This window comes from Rhea pennata, chromosome 7, assembly GCF_028389875.1.
Source record: "Rhea pennata isolate bPtePen1 chromosome 7, bPtePen1.pri, whole genome shotgun sequence".
NCBI classification, from domain to species: Eukaryota; Metazoa; Chordata; class Aves; order Rheiformes; family Rheidae; genus Rhea; species Rhea pennata.
Genome location: NC_084669.1, coordinates 18,261,093 through 18,280,354, shown reverse-complemented (window position 1 = coordinate 18,280,354; position 19,262 = coordinate 18,261,093). Strand labels below are relative to the sequence as shown.

At 36.5% G+C, this 19,262-nt stretch overlaps 1 protein-coding gene across 4 annotated transcripts in view; it reads right to left on the bottom strand.

Annotated features, from left to right (window-relative positions):
• The window catches only part of PDE6C (phosphodiesterase 6C), a 30,679-nt gene extending 11,417 nt beyond the window's left edge, over positions 1–19,262 (bottom strand). For 3 of the 4 annotated variants that reach the window (XM_062580139.1, XM_062580140.1, XM_062580141.1), the window contains exons 1-13: positions 18,783–19,262; positions 7,510–7,662; positions 7,307–7,396; positions 6,923–7,063; positions 6,313–6,387; positions 6,152–6,216; positions 5,981–6,047; positions 5,031–5,078; positions 4,683–4,832; positions 3,884–4,027; positions 3,722–3,790; positions 531–677; positions 51–158 (exon numbers count right to left, since the gene is read on the bottom strand). In XM_062580139.1, the coding sequence (XP_062436123.1) occupies positions 51–158; positions 531–677; positions 3,722–3,790; positions 3,884–4,027; positions 4,683–4,832; positions 5,031–5,078; positions 5,981–6,047; positions 6,152–6,216; positions 6,313–6,387; positions 6,923–7,063; positions 7,307–7,396; positions 7,510–7,662; positions 18,783–19,262 (1,737 nt within the window). The remainder of the gene's footprint in view (positions 1–50; positions 159–530; positions 678–3,721; positions 3,791–3,883; positions 4,028–4,682; positions 4,833–5,030; positions 5,079–5,980; positions 6,048–6,151; positions 6,217–6,312; positions 6,388–6,922; positions 7,064–7,306; positions 7,397–7,509; positions 7,663–18,782) is intronic. The other variant, XM_062580142.1, reaches the window with a different exon arrangement.

The following is a 19,262-nucleotide window of genomic DNA, read 5'->3' as shown; positions in this document are numbered from 1 at the left end:
GGGGTTGAAAGGAAAGCTAAATGCTGAATGTGTAATACTAGCAAATTTACCATTAGCAAAGTAAACATTGTCTGTCCCACATTGAATCCATGTCGCCAGTTGTGGTAAGTGATATCCCGGTAACCCTTTCTGACTGTGTACATCCATCTTGTAAGTACCTGTTGTGAATAGAAGTGATTGAGATGGTGCTGTTAACTGAAAGAAAATGCTGGAATTTCTTTAAAAAAAAAACAAAATTACTGGGAAAATGTGCAAGTTCTGTGAAAATAATTGCTTTCCATTAAATTAAAAATGGAACCAGCAAACTGTTCTTACATAAATGCATGTTGATTTTAATTCCTTACATAGGTCACACAATTTCAGGATAAGTTTTAAGTCTTTTTAACAAATATGCAAATGCTTAATTAAGATAGGATAATTGTTATCCATATTACTCATTTTTTTTAATGTAGCACACTTCTATATTAAAGTACCTACAGTCAGCTATTTCTCTGCTATCTTGAAAGAAAATGAATAAGAATGAATCAGACCTCTGCTGGAACTTTGAACTTTTCAACAACATTTATCTCAAAGAACAGTCGTATTCCGCAAGTTATCAAACCGTGTTCTGTAACAGGGAAGTCACTGAAGCGGAATTCATAAAGTTCTAAATCTTTTGGATCAGGTAATTCTTCTTTCTGTTAGGAAAAATTAAAACCACAAGAATTTTTCTGGCAAAAGCAAAGTTGGAACGATTTTTTTTTTCCTCCTAATTTCAGTGGGGACGTTGCCTAAGGGCAGTATGCTTATTGTATCTTCAAGGGTCTCAGGCTTCACTAATGATGACTACTAGCTTTCTTCTCAAAGAGGATAGGTAAAAGTCTTTGCTAGTTAGTATTTCTCTCTGCCACAAATTTCAGCATGTTTCTATGTTGAACATCTGAACGTTTCCCTGGTTAGGAAGTCCAAGGCCTTGGAGTTTCTCCTACCAGAGATAAAATTTCTTGATTCTCTCACCTCTAGCCCAATTTCAAGACTGCAGTTAATCTTTTTCATGGTAAAATTATTCAGTAAGCCCTGTTGTTCTTGGTAAGTGGTTGTTCTCCTTTGGGATCTTAGGAACAGTTATAGGTAGAGCGACCAAAAATCACTTTCTTAGAATAAAATATTGTTTACTTTTAAAAGTAGAAGGAAGTATAACAATGAACACATTTTTAAAACAACATAAGGCATGTTTATGTGCTCATGTACCTATAGTCTTGCCTTCTTTGGGAGAGACTATATAGGCAAGCAAAGATTCCTGTAGAATCATATATATGTTTTAACCTCTGCAGGGCTGGTGTCTCTTTTTGCTCCCAGCCACCTCTCAAAATTAGTCAAAATTTCCCTGCCTGCCATGAGAGTCTCTCTTTATATCTGTAATAGCCTTTTTACACTTGGTGGAGAATGCTCAAGAATTGATTTGGCACATGGAGAGTGAACTGGAAGATCCTGCAAGATCAGACGTAACAATTCAGTTCATAGTCTGAGTAGTTGCGGATATCTGCATTCTGTTTGCCTGCTTGCTGTAGATTCTTCACTGCTTGGCTCTTGAATGAACTCAGTATATGCATAAAGGAAATACTGTTATGATGCTTAAATGTACAGACCATATAGTAGTCACGGTTATAGCTTACTTCAAATCTGTTACAGAATCATTTATTTTTTACTTCTGTAGTTGGTGGGTGATTCTCTATTAGCTATGTCCTTTCCGTAGTTTAAAACAGCCTGTTCTAAACAGTCCTGACTGCTGATGAAAATGTGGGACCACTTCAGAAGCAGTGGACAGCATAAATGCATATTCTTTTCCCCATGCACTAGACTTTATTAGGTACTGGCTGGATGCCATTCAGGGATTTTTCTCACTCTGAAGGGCAGATAGAGAGCCCAGGCTCTTCCTTGCACTGACGAATCTCCAAAAAGCACATACTAAATCCTAAAATTCACTGGATATGAAAGTTAAGAATCTTATTTTGAATTTAATTTGCCTCTTCTGTATATGCTGTGCAGATACTCATTGAATAGCCTAACTGGTAATAGTGATACTTGTAAGCTGTTCCATAATACTTTTCATCTGTACATCTCAAAGCCTGAGAGCAGTATTGTATTTTAAAGGATGTGTCCCAATCAAAACAAGAGTTAAATCAGGGAAGTCTGATACAATACAAAACTTAGATTATATGGTTGCAATGATTCCGTTATGCATATATTTCAACAAATAAGGCTGAATAACAGTGTTTCCTTCTTACCTAGCAGAATTTTCCTTTAAATTTGCTCTGATCTGAGGTTGAGGTCAAAGTCAAGGAAATCTGGAGCAGTGGTGTTTTAAGACCCATTACTTTGTGAATCATCAGATCTAGAAACACCTGCTTTATCCAATTAGCTAGCTGGGATTCTAGGCCTTCTAATAGGATAAAGCATTCGCATGCAGCCTTGGCACTGCAGGAGATAATAGATCTTTAAATTTGTGACACCACAATGTATAAAGAATTCAGTTTAATTGCTTTCTGGAGACAAAAAAAATCCATGCAAAAAAAAATTTTTTTTGAGGCTTGTGCTATCACTATGATTTGTTGCTCTGCAAAAGGAGAGATTTTAAAATATTTATCTATTGTTGAAATTTTTCATAGAGCTAAAATAGACTTACTTTAAAAGGTATATGTAGCTCAAAAGGGACTGTTTTTTGAGTTTACAACTTGTAAGCTGTGTGAGCATCTATTTTGTGGGATCCAGTAAAACTTTAACATAGTTGCACTCTGACATGTACATATACACAGTCAGAAGTAGTTTAATGAGATCTTCACATTATGGCTATGTGTACATTAACATTAGGAGCAAATATGTGGAATTTTTGATCCTGGGACTCAACATGCGTGCTGTGTATGTTTTGGAGGTTTTTCTTTGGCCTATATCTGTTTTGGTCCTGTGCACTAAATTGTCCATTAACAGTGGAAATACATTCAGTGCTTCCCTGGAGCCTGTCTTTCAGTTTTGTATCTGCCAAAGTAAGCCAGTGCATGTGCTCCGGAGCTGCTCCACAAGAAAAAACAAAGTGCAGTAAGTGGCCCAAACAGGACCTTTGCTTCAAAAGCGCACTCTATTTCCAGACTAAAATACTAACGCAGCCAAAGGACTGTATACTCCAGAAAAGGAAGTGTCTCATTTTTGTTTGAATAGTAGCAGAATTCTAAATGATCAGGTCAAGTCTTTATCACTGTGAAGTCTCAGACAATGGCCTTTGGACTTCCCTGCTCATGGAAACTCAGGAAAATTAATCTGACACTCTTGTGTGTGTTCTGTTACTTAGAATGAAAGTGGACTTACATTAATGAGTCTTTTTTTATTTTCAAAATGAAATAAAATTAATTATAGCTATTTTCATTTTGAATAGCACTGTCCAGATGGCTGTTCAATTAATTTAACACTTTAAATATTAATTCATATCAACTTTTATGTATGTTTCTGGCTAACAAAGTGTGCTAACAGATACTTAGGAAAGAACGTTTCCCTGTAAGTAACAGTGACTGCACATGAGAGGACCTAAAATATTGAAGACATATTATTAAGCCAACTCAATCTGGCTTGTATTTGTCATTGTATTAAACAGGACTTGGCTACATACAACTTCTACATCAATGAAGATCCAGTATTATATTGTATAATCATGCCACTGGGAGTTCAAATTTTCAGTCTAATGACTTACCAAAATCCTGATAAGATCCTTTTCATCACAATCTTCTATACTCTTTGCATTTAATTTCTCTTTATACTTCTAAAAATGAAAATGAATGTTAAATTCATTTAACATTTGTTTCTGTGCAGAAAATTTCCTACTTCATTTCTATGGCTCTGGACAGAAACTCACCAGTATAGATTCAACTTCAGAAGGAGTGGCCTTTGTCTGGTACATGAGCATCTCCTGAGCAATGTCTTTTCTGTTTTCGAGCTTATTCATTTTGTCGTAAGTGTCAGTATTTAAAACAGACCACCCCAGAAACTGCGTGAGAGTCTGGAACAAAGCCAGGAAAAATGGAGATGATGCCATGACAGTTAAGTTAAACTGACAGTTTGAACTTACTTTAAACTCCAATTTCTGGTAGTGCCCTTTAAAAGCATTGTATAACTCTACCTGTTGAGGCATATAACTTTCATCGGCAGGGTGTCTTAATGCCTTGCAGCTTTTAATGCCACTGTACCTCTCAACGTATATAGTTAAGGGCCCGTATTCTTATTTTGTGTACAAGAATTTGAGACTAATGGAGATTAAGTTAGCTGGGTGGACTTGGATGTACTGTGTATCTTGCCCAAGTGCACATGATTGCTCTCTGAGCAATCATCACAGGCATCATGTCCATTGGTAAGCAGTGTGCCATCCTTGCATACCCAGTTGTGTTTATTAGGAGATATTGTCTGTTATTAAGATATGATAAAAATTATATCTGACTTATGTTCATCATTGGAACTTAATGATCTCTCATAAATCTTCAGGTTTATAAAGCAAAATTAAATTCTCTGACTCTTAAGAAACTATAAGAAGGTAGTCTTCTGCTTAGATGATAATACAGCCTATTAGAAAATGTTCAGACATTTTAAACTGTACTTTTTCACAATAACATTTTGATTAACATACAATTACTTAAAGCCTCTTATCTTATTAAGCTTACTTCAATGATCTGTTCATCATACTCATCAAAAGGTTTTCCATCTTTCCTATTGTAAAATGTAGCAACTCCCACAATTTCTTCTTTTTTGTTAACAATAGGCAATGACAGGACATTTTTGATTATCCATCCAGTCTCATCCACAGGTCCTTTCTGTAGGAAAGACAAAGAACAGGGCATGTTGTATACTTCTTTAAAAGTAGTAATACAGCTATTAAGATAACTAACTTAACACTAGGTCATGTGAATCACAAATTAATGGAAAATTATATGTGCAACTGTATAACTAATTGATGGAAAGCATTAGCATATTTTTCTACAATATACATCTGTTAACATTACTGGTATTACCTGAAATGTGAAATATTCATCTGCTGGTGCATTCATCATGTTACAAATCTGCAGTATAAAGAAAAGAAAAAGTCATTGTTTAAATGGAATACAATACCCCTCAGGACATGGCCAGGTATTTTAAAAAGGCAAATATATTTTCTAACGAAAATATAGCAAGCAGGCTAATTAGCTACAGAAATCAAAATTATTGGTATAAAATTAAATTGAATATTCTACAAATTCTGGAGTGCTTATAGCAAGGTGCCTCATGTATAATGTCTCACAATGCATGCTAATAAGCACCACGGTTAAGAGAACTCCTCCTATGCCAATTTAGAATTGCATGGGGATTTATTTAAAAAAAAAAAAAAAAAAAAAAAAAAAAAAGATTAAGAACCAACTCACAGGACTCCGTCCTTACTGTTATAAAAAATGCCGCAGGATTATTAATAACTGTTATTCACCAAGACTTTGAATTATCTTGGCTTGCAGACTATGTTGTATACCATGTTGAAGCTTTGGTGCACTACCCGTTTGGAACTAGACAGGTCTTGGCATCGTGGGCCCAAGCCATGCTTTCCAACTTAGAGCCAGGAAGCAGAAATGAGGAAAAAAGAATTAAAAAACTCCTATATGTGGTGATTTACTAACTTTTTTTTTTTTTTTTTTTTTTTTTTTTTGGTGAGACTGAGTTTGTACCTCTAGAACACAACATCAGACATACACACTTTATTCCTCTGATATCACCATGATTGGAAAGAAATTTTCCTGATATTCTGGCCATTTGCACTGAAGGTTTGTCCATCCAGGCTACTGATTCACATGGTTTCTCTGGGAAGCAGTAACACTGGAGGTGGCACAATGTTTTTTGTAGAGTTTTTGGATGTGGGGAGTTTATTTGTTCTTTTTCTTTTGATCAGAAGAACCACACAAAATAACACTTGTAATTATTTTTATTATAAACTTACAAATCCATTTTCAGCCACGTACGTTGGCAATCCACTGGCAAGACACCAGTGATCTGCTGGAGGTGACCTTTAGAGAGAGAATAAAATTAAATGATTTCTACACATACAGACATGTTTCTATTCTATCCCAGCAATAAATCTAATTACCACTCATTTTCAGTGAATACTCACGGAATTACTTTGATTTCTTCTTTTCCATGTAAAATATAGTCAATAATCTTATAGAAGTTAACTTCCTAAATGAAAAGAGGAAAAACATGTATGTGACTTGTAAAACCTCAGTGTCAAAGTTAAGATTCATAAAAAGAGAGAGAAAAAAAGAAGATCCTCACTCTTCCATCAGGTGTCTTGGGGCCTTTGTAAGGCTCTGCCTCCCCCAGCCGGATGGGCCATTCATCGTAGAACTCCTGAGAAAGGGATACGCGGAGGTCAGCAAAAGAAAGCAAAGCAGTTCTGTACTCATAGGTAACCTGAAATCTGTGGGTAGCGGGTTTTTTTTGTTTTTTTTTTCCCCTTCTCCATAGCAATTTAATATTGTTAAATATATTCCGGGCAAGAAATACTAATCAATAAATTGAAGGCTGCTGTGAACCTTATCCCTGGAATGTTGTTCACCTTAGTCATTGTTTAAAAGGTAGATAATCAGAATGTAGTTTTCTCATGTTCTCTTCCTCACATATATTTTTTAATGTGAAAAAAATAATTTCAGAATCAACTTTTTGGACATAGACTTTACCATGCTTATATTTCACATGTAATTTTTGTGACTTAGTTGGGTTTTATATAGATTGTCCCAAAGGGTTAGAAAGTATAGTATCTGTATGTCTTGGAGAGGTACACTAGAAATACCTCCATACAGATGAATTAAGTAATTAGAAGGATGGATTTTATAACTTAAAGTTAGGACTTAATATATTTCAAGGAAACACTTAAAATTGTTACCTTCTCTTTAGTCATGTCCAGCAGACCAACAGAGTACCTTTCACAATTCAGATATATTCGAATGGTATACAGTGCTTTGTGAAACTGCCGTTCTATATCTGTCAGCTCTTCAAATACTTTGTTGGCAGACCACAAAAGCATCTATTTACAACAAAAGAGAAAGATGGCAAATGTTCACAAAGGTAAAATGCATTTTGAATGAAAACATAACCATAGAAATCCTAGACATTCCAAGAAACAAGAATAAAGTCCATTACTGGAAAAAAAAAAAAAAGTAAATAGATGGTATTCTTATTTCAATAAGCTTGTGAGAATGTGAGATGGTGGAAGTAATGATGATTTCAGACAAAAAAAAAGTTTGATTGTTAACAAATTCTTCTTTACCTGACTTCGTCGGGATTCAATATTGTAGAGATACGATGTATGATGATTTTTTAGGACCAAAGATATAAAATTGAGGTATTTGTTAAAGACCTAAAAATGACAAAGAACAAAAACAAGACAAAGTATGAAACCAGGATGGAGATTCACTCAAAATACTTGTTAAAGTAACAATTGTGCTGTTATGTAGTGTTTGAAGTTATTACCTCTTCATCCTCTTTTGAGAATGCAGTGTCATTTAGTTTGTTTAGTGCCATCACAACAGCAAGCACCTCTTTGCCCTGCATAATTGGGGTTGCCAGCATGTTGATCGTTGTATAACCAGTTTGTTTGTCCAGAAAATCAGAAAAATGGTTATTCTGGAAAAAAACAGAAGCACAAATGAAACCGATCACAGTCCATGCTAAACGCAAATGATCACCGTATTTGCTACTTAGGTTCACAATGCTACGAGCATAGTGCAGTAAGTTCATACTCCCAAAAGGCACTACGACTATTTAACCCGAGCTTGCAAACATATACATACACAGCTAGTTTAAGCATTGATGATGAACACAGCTCTTGGAGCCAGAATGTGTGCAGAATTTTATTAGAATGAGGACAAATTTAAGGAAATAAAAATTTGAGAAGAGCTAGAATAAAGGAGAGAATACAACAACTTTGTGGCTACCTAATAGCCTAATACATAGGCTTGCACATAAGAGAATTATTTTGCAGCTATGTTAATATTTACTATTTAAAATTTACTATCATTGCTTAATTATTTTTGTAGCTCATATGAATGATATTATCCCAATGTGCAATGTTTAAAACTATACATAAGATCATTTGCAAACACTTTTGAAGGTGTGCAGTTGAAAATGCTCCTGTCAGAGAGGTATCCACTGGAGCTATGGATCCGGCTGAGCCTTGTCTTATTCCTCCTTGACAGTCTCCCATTCCTGCAGCTCCCAGCCCTCCTGGTGAATAGGAGGGTGTAGAACAGGGAGGGATCCAGGGTTGCTTCTGGTGTAGTGTGTGAACTTGTGGAACTGAGACCACGCGACGAATGAGCCACAACTAACCCTCCAGTTGCTTTTCCTCGAAACTGAGTGCTGAGGAGGAATTTAGTAAAAGCTATTCTATTTCTTCATTCTTTTATACGAAAATTATTGGGAAGCTAGTTCATCTGTTCCATCAAACAACATTTCATTTTCTTGTATTGAATAAATCCTTGAGGTGTTTTCTTTGAAATGCTAGTGTTCCCTTTATTTTCAAAAATGGACCTGAAATTTGTCAGGGAAATCTATTTGTCAAGGTTATGCTGCTTGTTGTTCTGTGAAAATGCATCTAAATTTATCTGAGGTATGTTAGCTGGAGTTTGGAAATCTATCAATATATGCATACTCAGAAGTGACACGGTTTTACTAAGCTGCCAAAATAGCCGGACTCTCTCTTCACTGGGCTTTTCCCATGCCCTTGCAGCTGCTGCTTTCTACCAGTCAGTACACAAACCTCTTCTTCAGAGGGATGAACACGCTAGTCAGGGGCTGCAGTCAGTGGTGGACTCTCTCTGAATTTCCTTGGGAAGGTCAGCTTCCGGATTCTCGAGGTGATTAGCTAATGGTATTAAATGAGCACCAAGACGTGATGGCTGGGACCTGGTAACCAGGGAGGGTCAGACCGGATTGTAACACCACAGACAGGCATGGCAGCTGGCCAGAGGAAGGCAAAAGGAGTCATATTTTAAGAATATCCACCCAGAACCAAGATTCCCAAATCATACTATTCCTCTGCTGCTGGCAAATATTTGGACTTGTAAAGTCTCTGACCCCAGTTACTGCATTTCCGTCCCCAGAGCTGATACGTAATACTGCATCAGCACTGACAAGCAAGATCTGTGTGGTGGTTCCCCTAAGGTTTCCTACTTGCTGATGGACTGTATGGTGTTGTGGGATGCCACATAATGGAATTTCTGCTTTTTAAAATACAGAAAGTTATACACAGTGCTTCTTCAGGGAAAAACTCCCAACTTTTTTAGGTTGTAAAATTAATCATGAAAAGGCTAGTAAATGCCAGAACTAAGATTGTTTGTCTAATTTGTGGATCTTTCCTTTATTTTCTTTTCCCCTTCTTTCCTCTCTAACAATTTTTTCTGGGATGTGTTGAATTTATAGGATATTTAATCCTGAGTAGATTGGACTTTATTATTCTGAGTTCAAAATGTTACTTGTTTTTCCCTTCAGCTCTTGATAGGCTTTTGGCAGTCCATCTCTTGTATTTGTGGTTTTGAATCCTAGAAGGAACTCTGAAAAATCTGCATTTCTTTGAAAGGAATGAAAAATATGGCCGTGACTCTGGAATGTCTTTTTCTGTATTTACCAATTGAGGTCTATTACAGAGTATTGATTCTTTTAAGGAGGCCTGTGTCATCCCCATAAGTCAGGTTGAAAAGAATAAAAATAAGCAATACGTTTTCTCTGTGGCTCAAAGTATCAGGCTGTATTTGGGTCCCTGGAAAGTGTAGCCAATTCCAAATATTGTCTGGATAGGATGATTTCTTTTTTTCTGTCAAACTTTCACTGAGTTACAGTTTTTTCTTTCTCTAGGACAAAGGTATCAGGATATCTCAGTGAACAGATATGTAGGGAAAATGCCTGTCAAGTTTTCTTTTCTACATGAGAATCAAATACTGCCCTATAGTCTTCTAAACAAACGTGAGATATTACATAGAAATATTTGAGTTTCTCTGAGATAAATTATCTACAGACACATCCATTCTGGCTTTGGGGTGAGTTTGAAGGGGCTTCAGTGACAATTTCTGAATCTGAGTGTTTCATCTGTTCCAAATAAAGGAAATAGAGAATTTGACCCTGTTTTGTAGCCCCTGTGCCCCACCTACAGCATCTAACATATGGTGAGGACTAAGTCTTGATTTTAGAGCTCTAAATGCTTGTATGAGGGAACAAATAAAAAATTTCAGACAGTCCTGGCTTTCTGAATGCCTAAAAAGGACTTACATCACCTGAAGTGAACTGACTCAGCAGGACTCAATAGCTGAGTTTTAATTTGTTTTAATAACTGCAGGCTGAAAGTAGAAGTAGGTTTGGGAAAGAGCACTTTGGTCAAATGAGTTGTGCAGAGGATAGGAAAAAAATTAAAAGAATGCAGTCTGTGTTCATAAACAAAGTTAGTGACCTGAGCCAACCTCAGTTGCACCTAGATAATGCAATGCAGATATAAATACTTTTTTACACACTGGCATCATCTTCATAACATATGCCAAGACTCCTATTGCACATGATTTGCATGTGTAATCAAAAACTCGTGCTTAGATTAAGGCTTTTCATTACTGAAATTTCATTACTGAACTTGGCACAGAATTGCTTAATTTTCGATCAAAGTTTTAAAACATTTTTTCTCAGAAACATAAGCTCCTTTTGATTTCAGTGCAAATCGCTTTTGCGTAATATGTGGAAAATCATGGACCAATAAGCTAGTAACTTGCTCTGCAGTTATCAAAGCCAGAGGAGAATCTTGGTACTCCTGTGAAGACGGACCCTTAGTCTGTTTGAGGCTGATCTCAAGAATCCAACCATCTTTTAAAGTGATGTTGTGAACTTTCAGTTCCCAATTAAATCATACAAGTGACTTTTAATGGGAAAGGGGATTTCTGAACAATTATCTAACTCCAGACAACAAATCTCTATCTATTAAATAAGACAGTCAGTCTCTACGGTGAAGTGTTAATAATTAGGAGAAAAGATGAATAAGTCAGTCAGTCTCTACAGTGAAGTGTTAATAATTAGGAGAAAAGATGAAGAAAAGACTCTGCATACATTCTCTCACTTTAAGTGGGCCCACTGCACTACTAGTGCTTTTTTTTCCCCAGAAGTATGAAGTTCATCTCATTAATTAGTACAATCTTTTGTAATCATACTGTGCTGTACCGAGTGTGTACTAGTTGTGCTAGAATGCATATGCTCAGTGGGATGTCTAGGATGGTAGAAACAGCAGCAGTATGTTATAGAATTGTCACGTACAGGAAATCTCCCCCAGAATTGTCTTCGTTGCGTAGGTGTAACTCACTGCTGCATCTTTGGTAGCTTTTGGGTAAAGTAAATTTAGGCTCCAGATTGTTATGCCAGACTAGCTCCTGTATATTTATGATCATTTTCTACTAGCTCCATTTAAAGCTAAGGTATACAGCCTTTTTTACTGTGCCACAATCAATTTTGTAGATATGTTATAAGATGTGTAACATGTCCTAAAATTGCACTAAGCCAGCACCAGCATACTGGAATGGAAAGTCAAAGTTCCCCTCCATGTTCATCTTCCTGTTTCTGGTGAGAGACGATAACTTGAGAGGAGTTTGGGGGGTTACTACACATCTAGCCAGTATACTTGAAATGCGTAGCTGCTGCAGTTTTTTGATTTTCTACCCCATGACACAAGTTTTATCTCACTGTAACTTTCCAACATGACTGTAGATGCATAAAATTATAAACCTTTTATGAATGCAATTTCAATATAATGCTCTGCGTTCAGATCTTTTGGGCTCAACTTATCAACTGTTTTAGGTTCCATAAGCCTAATTTACATCCCATAACTAACAGTGGAATTTAAAAAATCAGTCACCGTTGTGAAAACAAAGTGATTACGCCTCTCTGAAAGAGGAAAATCAGGACATCTTTTCTAAAAATAACTTATTTTATTTTCCTTATTATGGCAGTTAGAAATATGAAGTGAGCATATATAATTAAACTCCAGCTTGCTTACTAAAACATCTGTTTTAACTAAAACAATTACACAGATTGATTTTTGCAAAAAAAAATCAGTGTTTTGTTCTTATGTGTTTCCCTGTAACTGTCCTGAAAGATCTTATTTCTTTCAGAATGAATTCTGCTTCTTTTCCTGGCTTTAGATATCCCACAATATTTTAAGTGAACTGTGAAAAAGAGCTCTGCAGAACTTTCTAACCTTTCACTGGATTTCTCATTAAATATGCTAAATAAATAAATAATAATAAAACAATGAAGACCATCATTCTAATTTTCATTCAACCATTCTATACAGTAGTTAATGATGGAAGTGCATTTCCCAGTTCATAATGTTATCTTAGGATTTGCTACACTATCCTCCGGAACAGTGAGCTAAGTCTTTAGCATTTCTGATTGGATTAATAGCAAAATGCAGCTTGAGGCAAGTGAGTTTGACAGTTTTGGAAACCTTCAGCTCCAACTCAATGGTGTAAATTACTCTGTGAATGTAAATTTGATCAGAGAATGTGAAAACTACTGTAAGTAATGAGATAGTGTAAACCCTGTTAATTTGGTTTTCACGGCACATGCAAGAAGTTTGTAATTTATACCAATGCAGGGAAGAAAGAAAATGGGAGTAGTGTGAAAAGCAGCTCAGAAAGGTAATAGGGAATGTGGATCTGTCCTCCTTGTTCAGCTGATCAGGTGAAGGCTCACTACACTAGTTCATTTGAAGCAATAGGAGCAGATCAGCAGCTCAGACTTGTTAGCATGGAGGCTTCTTACATCTCCAATATATTTGCTTGCTTCCCATTGCTTGTAAACTGGCCCAGCAGTAACATCTCTGTTATATGTGTGATTTGATGTTAGGAAGTAAAACATTCCTACAGGCCTTTGCATCCTTGACTGAGGGCCCTAGCTAGGAAACAGCAGTGTCATTTGTTTGTGTCTCGCAGGTGACATTAACACCTTGGTTTTCACATGGCTGTCACAATTACTCACATTTGCAAACCTCTTACCATTGCCAAGTGACACTTCAGTACCTGCTGGGCAGCCCATCTCCCCCATTTTGAGTTTGGCAAACTGTATTGCCTCTCACCATTGAGCAGAAGTGATAGACTAACTTCCAGCTGTGGTAGAAGTGCCAAGAGAGCTGGTGGCTATTCTTCACCCTTTTTCCCCTTAAGAAAGACAGAGGCTTTCTGAGAGCCCTTAAAATGCTGACTACTTTGCCCGTAGTGTAGCCTGGTAGGAACGCATCATCCTTTGATGGTGGGTTGACCAGGGGTGGCTGCAAAAATTAAGGAACACTACTGGAGCAGGAACCACAGGACCCGCTTCAGTGCGGAGCTGCTGCCATGCTTTCATCATTATTGCGCATTTATTGGCACCATCTTTACAGATTTCCTCTTTTTGCTTATGGCAGCCCTACAGTCTTGTCTTCTCTTGCTGATATTTTGATCTTCCATTGGTTGTCTTGCATTAACTCAAATGTCTCAAACAAAATTTTAACCACTGAATTGCAGGAAACTGGTGTGCTATATCGCTTTCTCTCTTATTTCCACTCAACCTGATTTCAACTCACAAGTGTTTTTGTTTCACAATGATGTGATTGAATATGAATGGAATATGAAATGCACCTATCCTTAGCTATGAAAATGTCATCTGTCTGATCGAAAAACAAAACCAATTAACTAAATGAGTAGGCCATTCATAAGGCCACATTCAAAAGTCATGAATTGTCAGGAGTGTAAGACAACTATTTTGACATGTCACTTAAAAGCAGTGCGGAACACATTGATTTTGATATTTCTGGGATCACTAGAATTTTGAAATTGAAAGCAAGTAGAAATTACTATATGTTTAATAGCATTCAGGGGTTGAACTCTTCAGTCTTGTCACTGAAATACCTGCTTTTTTGCAATAGGTAATGTCTATTTCGAACCTTCTTGAAATTGAATCAGTATTATGTTGATCTAAATAAATGTTTTTATGTAAATCAAAAAAATGAGGCTAAAAGGCAGCTTTTTGCTTTAATTTTTAATGTTCTTTTTTTTCTTCCATTTCAAGAGTTTTTTTTTTTTTTTTTTTTTTTTTTTTTTTTTTAACACAAGTTAAATCAAGGAAATAATGAAAGGTTATATTTCTGGAAGGCACAATTATTAGAAATTGGTTCCTGTGTTAAAGTGTTTTCTTGTAAATTGATTTTTATAACAGATTGGAACAGATTTTCATTTTTTTCAGATAAATATTTGCTATATTGAGTATGAATTTATGAGGGTCTGCTTTTTATCATAAAGATGACAAAATGGAGGAAAGGATATTAACATTTACAAAGCAAATTCTTCTTCCTGGGTAAAGACTACTTCATATTTTTTTCCGTATTTTTAGTTAATCTTGATATTGTTTCTTTTAATTCTCTTTGCTTTCCAGGTATTCAGGAAGGCAGTACCTCTGTAGCATTCTGTATATTTGCCCTCATTTGTTCTAGTCTTAAGAAATACAAATCTTTTTTTCTCAAAAACCTCTTTTACAATGTTACTCTAATGATCTTTCTCTGGCCTTCAAAGTTTCTTTTAACATACTCTGCCTCATCACATACATTTCCCTGTTACATTAATTAAAGGTATGACAGTAATTTCCTTTTGTATATCTATTCAGCTTTCACAGTTCTCAATAACCACTAAGGGACTAAGGGTCCTGAAGTAACTTAAGCAGAATTTATATAGCAGTCCTAAAACCTGTCCTCAGACCATCTGCCTGAAGCCTTAAGTTTTGCCAGCAAAGTTTCAGTTTCACCTTAAGTTCTGCAAATATCCATGGCCAAACTGAAAACTTCTTAGCAGAGTTATGGTACTTTCCCCTGCACTCAGGTCAGGTCTTCAATATGGGTTTTTAGCGTTTAGTGTCATTCATCATCTTTCTCTCTTGTGCTTTCTCACTGCTTCATATTTTTGACATGGATTCATCTGAATCTGTCAACCTCTTCCTGCCCTAGGAGGAGTCTCAGATCAATACCTCCCAGGTACTGATCTCAGGACCACGTCTAGGTGTTACCAGAATGGCTGTTCACACACCGCACATGGACAGTGTTTCTGTGTCCAGCTCTCCTCATTGCCACATGGAAATCCAAAGCACTGAGCTGCAAAGATGTGCTTCCCTTGGCTCTCTTCCCTTTTGTCTTCAAATAAGCTTTGTTTTTCCATTTTGGTAGAGATTCAAGACAAGGGATTGAGTGTCTCTTCTTCCTGGTCCAGGCTCAGATAGCCTTGAGTCAAAGGACCAGCATTTTCTCATGAATCTGAAACCCCTGCCATTTGAGACAGGCCTGGACTGAGAAGTCCTTCACACCCCATAATTAAAGAGAAGTAGAGCTCCCCAAAAAAAGACTCCTGCAAACTGAGACTGGCTCGGTTTCCAAATGAATAATATAGGTTCTTAAAACTTGAAAGGTTTAAGACATCTTGTGTCATAGTTTTCCAGCGCTCAGATTATATGCAACACTAAGTGCTCCGGCTGCTTTGAATCTGAGATTGAAGCAACAGAATCTGTCCATGATCTGTTCTTTAGGCGCTTCACTGAGGGCTGCAGATTCTAGTCCAGGAACTCTAAAAATGAGGGCTTGTTAAGTTTAGCATCTCAACATTTAAGTCTCCTTTTGGATCTAATCTTTAGACTTCTACTTCTTTTGAAGTAATTTTTCACCATTTATATGAATTTTTACTCTACTTTAACCAGAAATACTATTTCTTGAGTTTCCAATGCTCAGTAAAATCTTTTGTCTCCAAATAGCTCTGAATTAAAAACAACAATGCATTAATTTAAATATATTTTCTATTAAAGCAAATATGTATAGTCTCTACTATTGGCTCTTACATGCTGAGAATGTGAAATTTTAATTCACCAGAAGTCATGCTCCTTGCTTAACTATTTCTTATTTCTCAGTTCTGTTTGGAAATAATGCCTTAGCAGAAGATGTAAGCTAATTGTAGTCTTTATCATTCTCTTGCCAGTGTTATCAGTTAACATTTAAAGGATTTTTGTTGAATTAATAGACAGATGAGATTTTATGCAATCAGTTATTTTACTTTGGTATATTTGAGTAACATACCCTGCAAGTCACTGGGAGTAATGAGAAGCCAATTATCAAGGTAGTGGTCCTGCCTGGCCTCCTGTTTCTCACTACCATTAAAGATTGGATTAAACACTATTAGCTCTTATAGTCAACATGTCTCTAATCCTGTGGGGGGAGGAAACTGTTCTTGCTACTAAGTTAATTATGGAAGGTCTGTATCTTTTCCTCTGCTTTTCTTTTCTGAAGCATTAGTCAGGATGAGGAGCTTCCTCACATTTATTGGTATGTTTCCAAGTTAAAAAAAAAAAAAAAAAAAAAAAAAGATAATCCCTAGAGAACTGGCTATCAGGCACTGAAGGTGGAGTCTCATGTTTTCAGAGATTGATTGCTGTTGTGATCTTTCATTACATTCCCTCTTGTTATAAAGGGGTGGGAACTGAAGCATGAAAATGTCTCACTGTGGGTTTGTCAGTGCTGTCATGTATTTAAGACCTTAAAAATATCATGCTGCTTGAATATGGTCTGCATCAACAATAGAAAGTGGTTAGGTGACATCTTTAAAGCAATGTAGCTGTCTAGAATTATTCATCATGCATTTCGTATTCTGACAAGGCAGTAGAGGCCAAATCCCTCTCTGATCTAACTTTGCTTGTCACTTTTTGCTCAGGGTTTGGGTAGCAGACAATCTAGTTTGACTAAATTGCATACCATGTGATTTGGAAAAATAATTATCCTTTCAAGAATGCTTGATAAGGGCTTCCATTGCTACCTATTTCTTATACCATAGACTGATAATGTTACCAAAGTGCTACTGCCTAAAGCTGCAGGTGTAGGTTCCTTATGTATGTAAAGATTGTGGTGACATCAGTTGGAACAAGGAGAGTGAGTTTGGGCACTTGAATTCTTTGACTATGATGGAAATACTGACAATTTTGAGACATTCATGGTTATTTTTGAAGAACAAATCTTGGTCCCAGAAAAGTCTCTGAGTTTTGCAATTAACTAATAAAATGTCAATGTTTTGGAGACATTTCGTTACCAAATGTGAATTAATGGCACCAGGGTTTAACTCTGCATTTTTAAATGCGGACCTAATGGCATAGATCTCAGAGAGTAAATGAATGCCCAAGTAAAAATGCAGTGATTAATTAATTTGAATTACCTTAAAATGATTGAATAATAACTAGACAGTTAGTCAGCAGACATGGATTAAGTTGTATGTGCAAAAGGTGTACCTGGCAGTATTAGAGGGACAGAAAGGTTATAATTCCCTTATTTAAACATACTCAAATTACATTTCTCACAAAACTTTGAACCAAAATCCTATTGCAAGAGCAGAATTTTTTAAGCAGCCCTGCTCTGGGCAGGTTTCACATATTAATATTAAGCAACAGTGCAGGGTCTGATCAAAAGCACATCTTTCTTGATCCTCCTGATCTTTTCTCATGTAATCAGCCTTATGAATTTAGAAGGATTATCCTCCAATCTCCCCATTTGGTGGTAAGAGACAGTAAGTCAGATGTTTCTTGTCAGAAGAGCAGCCACTGAAGAAAGCATCTTAGTGGTCAGTTAAAAATCAAATCCAATCTTTCTTCTATTTGTTCCTATGATTCCTGCTTACATCCAAGATAGTTTACTCTGTATTAAAATGCTCTTTTCATATATGCATGCATTTGTGTTTGAGCTTTAACACTAGCCTGAACCAGGCACAGATGCCCTTGTAATTAATTTATCCTTATTTCTACCAACTTTTAACATGATAAAATGCATGACTTTTCAGTTACCTCCTGGAAGACGTAGATAATTGCAGTGCATAAAGATCTTTATTATTTAAATTGAGCTTAGGATCGCTGAGGTGGTTTCCATCTCTAAAATGCCCCGGAATTATAAATTGGCTGTACTAGACTGAGTTTTTCCCATAAGACTAAAAAGAGATGAAGATGATAATTTTATAAATTAAGGTTAACACTTTAAAGACATCAGTAACTATCAGAACACATTTATGTGCATTTCAGAGTACAACTTCTAAAGCAGTTCTTATTCATGCGTGTTTAATTTCAGTTAGGTTGTTCACATAATTTTAATGCAGAATTTTGTAGTAACCCTTATCTGACTTATAATTAAGGAAGATAATTCTGTGAAAATCCAACAGCAGCTTTTGGAGCTATTTTAAATCCCAAAACAGACTTGACATTGAACATATACATTGAGACCATCTTCATATGGATTCATTCACCTTCTTATAAGGAACGCTTTCATCACCAGGGCTGCAAATTAGTTGTATTGAGAGGTGCTTGTATGGCAGCATGGAATAAGGGAGAACACTTGGAACCTCAAACTGGACAACAGAATAGGAGCTGGTCTTGTTCCATAGAAACACAAGTACTTTTTGGTCTCTATTAATCTAATATTCTCCTCCATTATTACAGTAAAGTACATTATAGATACTGTGGCAGGATACTGGAAATACCTAACCAGGCTACATAATATGGTTCTACTGGATTTTAAGTATCTTACCCTGTTGCTTTTCTTATGTTTTTGATCTGAATTTCTGTCTGCTGTTTGGGTTGTTTTTGAAGAATGACTCTGTGCTACAAACCCTGTTCAGGAAGCTGAGTAGTTAAATGCACAGAATCCCATTCACCAAGAGAAATCACTCACTTACCTTTTTCACATCTGGTATATTAAAAAACTTCTTGGTATGAGCCACCCATCCCACTATTCCGATGTCCAGAGGAAAAACAGTCTCATTGTCTGGATTCACCAAATTCTCCTCAAAGGTGGAAGTTGGAGTGACATTGAGAAGCCTCGTGGCTACCTCTGGAATACCATTTCGGGCACGGCAAATAAACATGCTACACCGATCAGCTGCCAGCAGCTGTGCCAGCCTCTGCAGGGCCTTATGCACTGTCTTTTCCATAGTGCCTCCCTCATCCTGGATTTCTGTTAGCAGCTCAAAAAGTATGTTAGACTCCTCCAGACGGGACATGTCCTTGAAGCTGACTCCTTCCTTCACATCTCCAGGGTTCACTTTAAAGACACTTCCCAGAACTTCTGCCCTCATTTTTCGGTCGAAATATTCCTTGGCAAACTGGGGGTTGTTCTCCAAATATTTTTCAACGGCATCTTTATTTACTTCACCCAT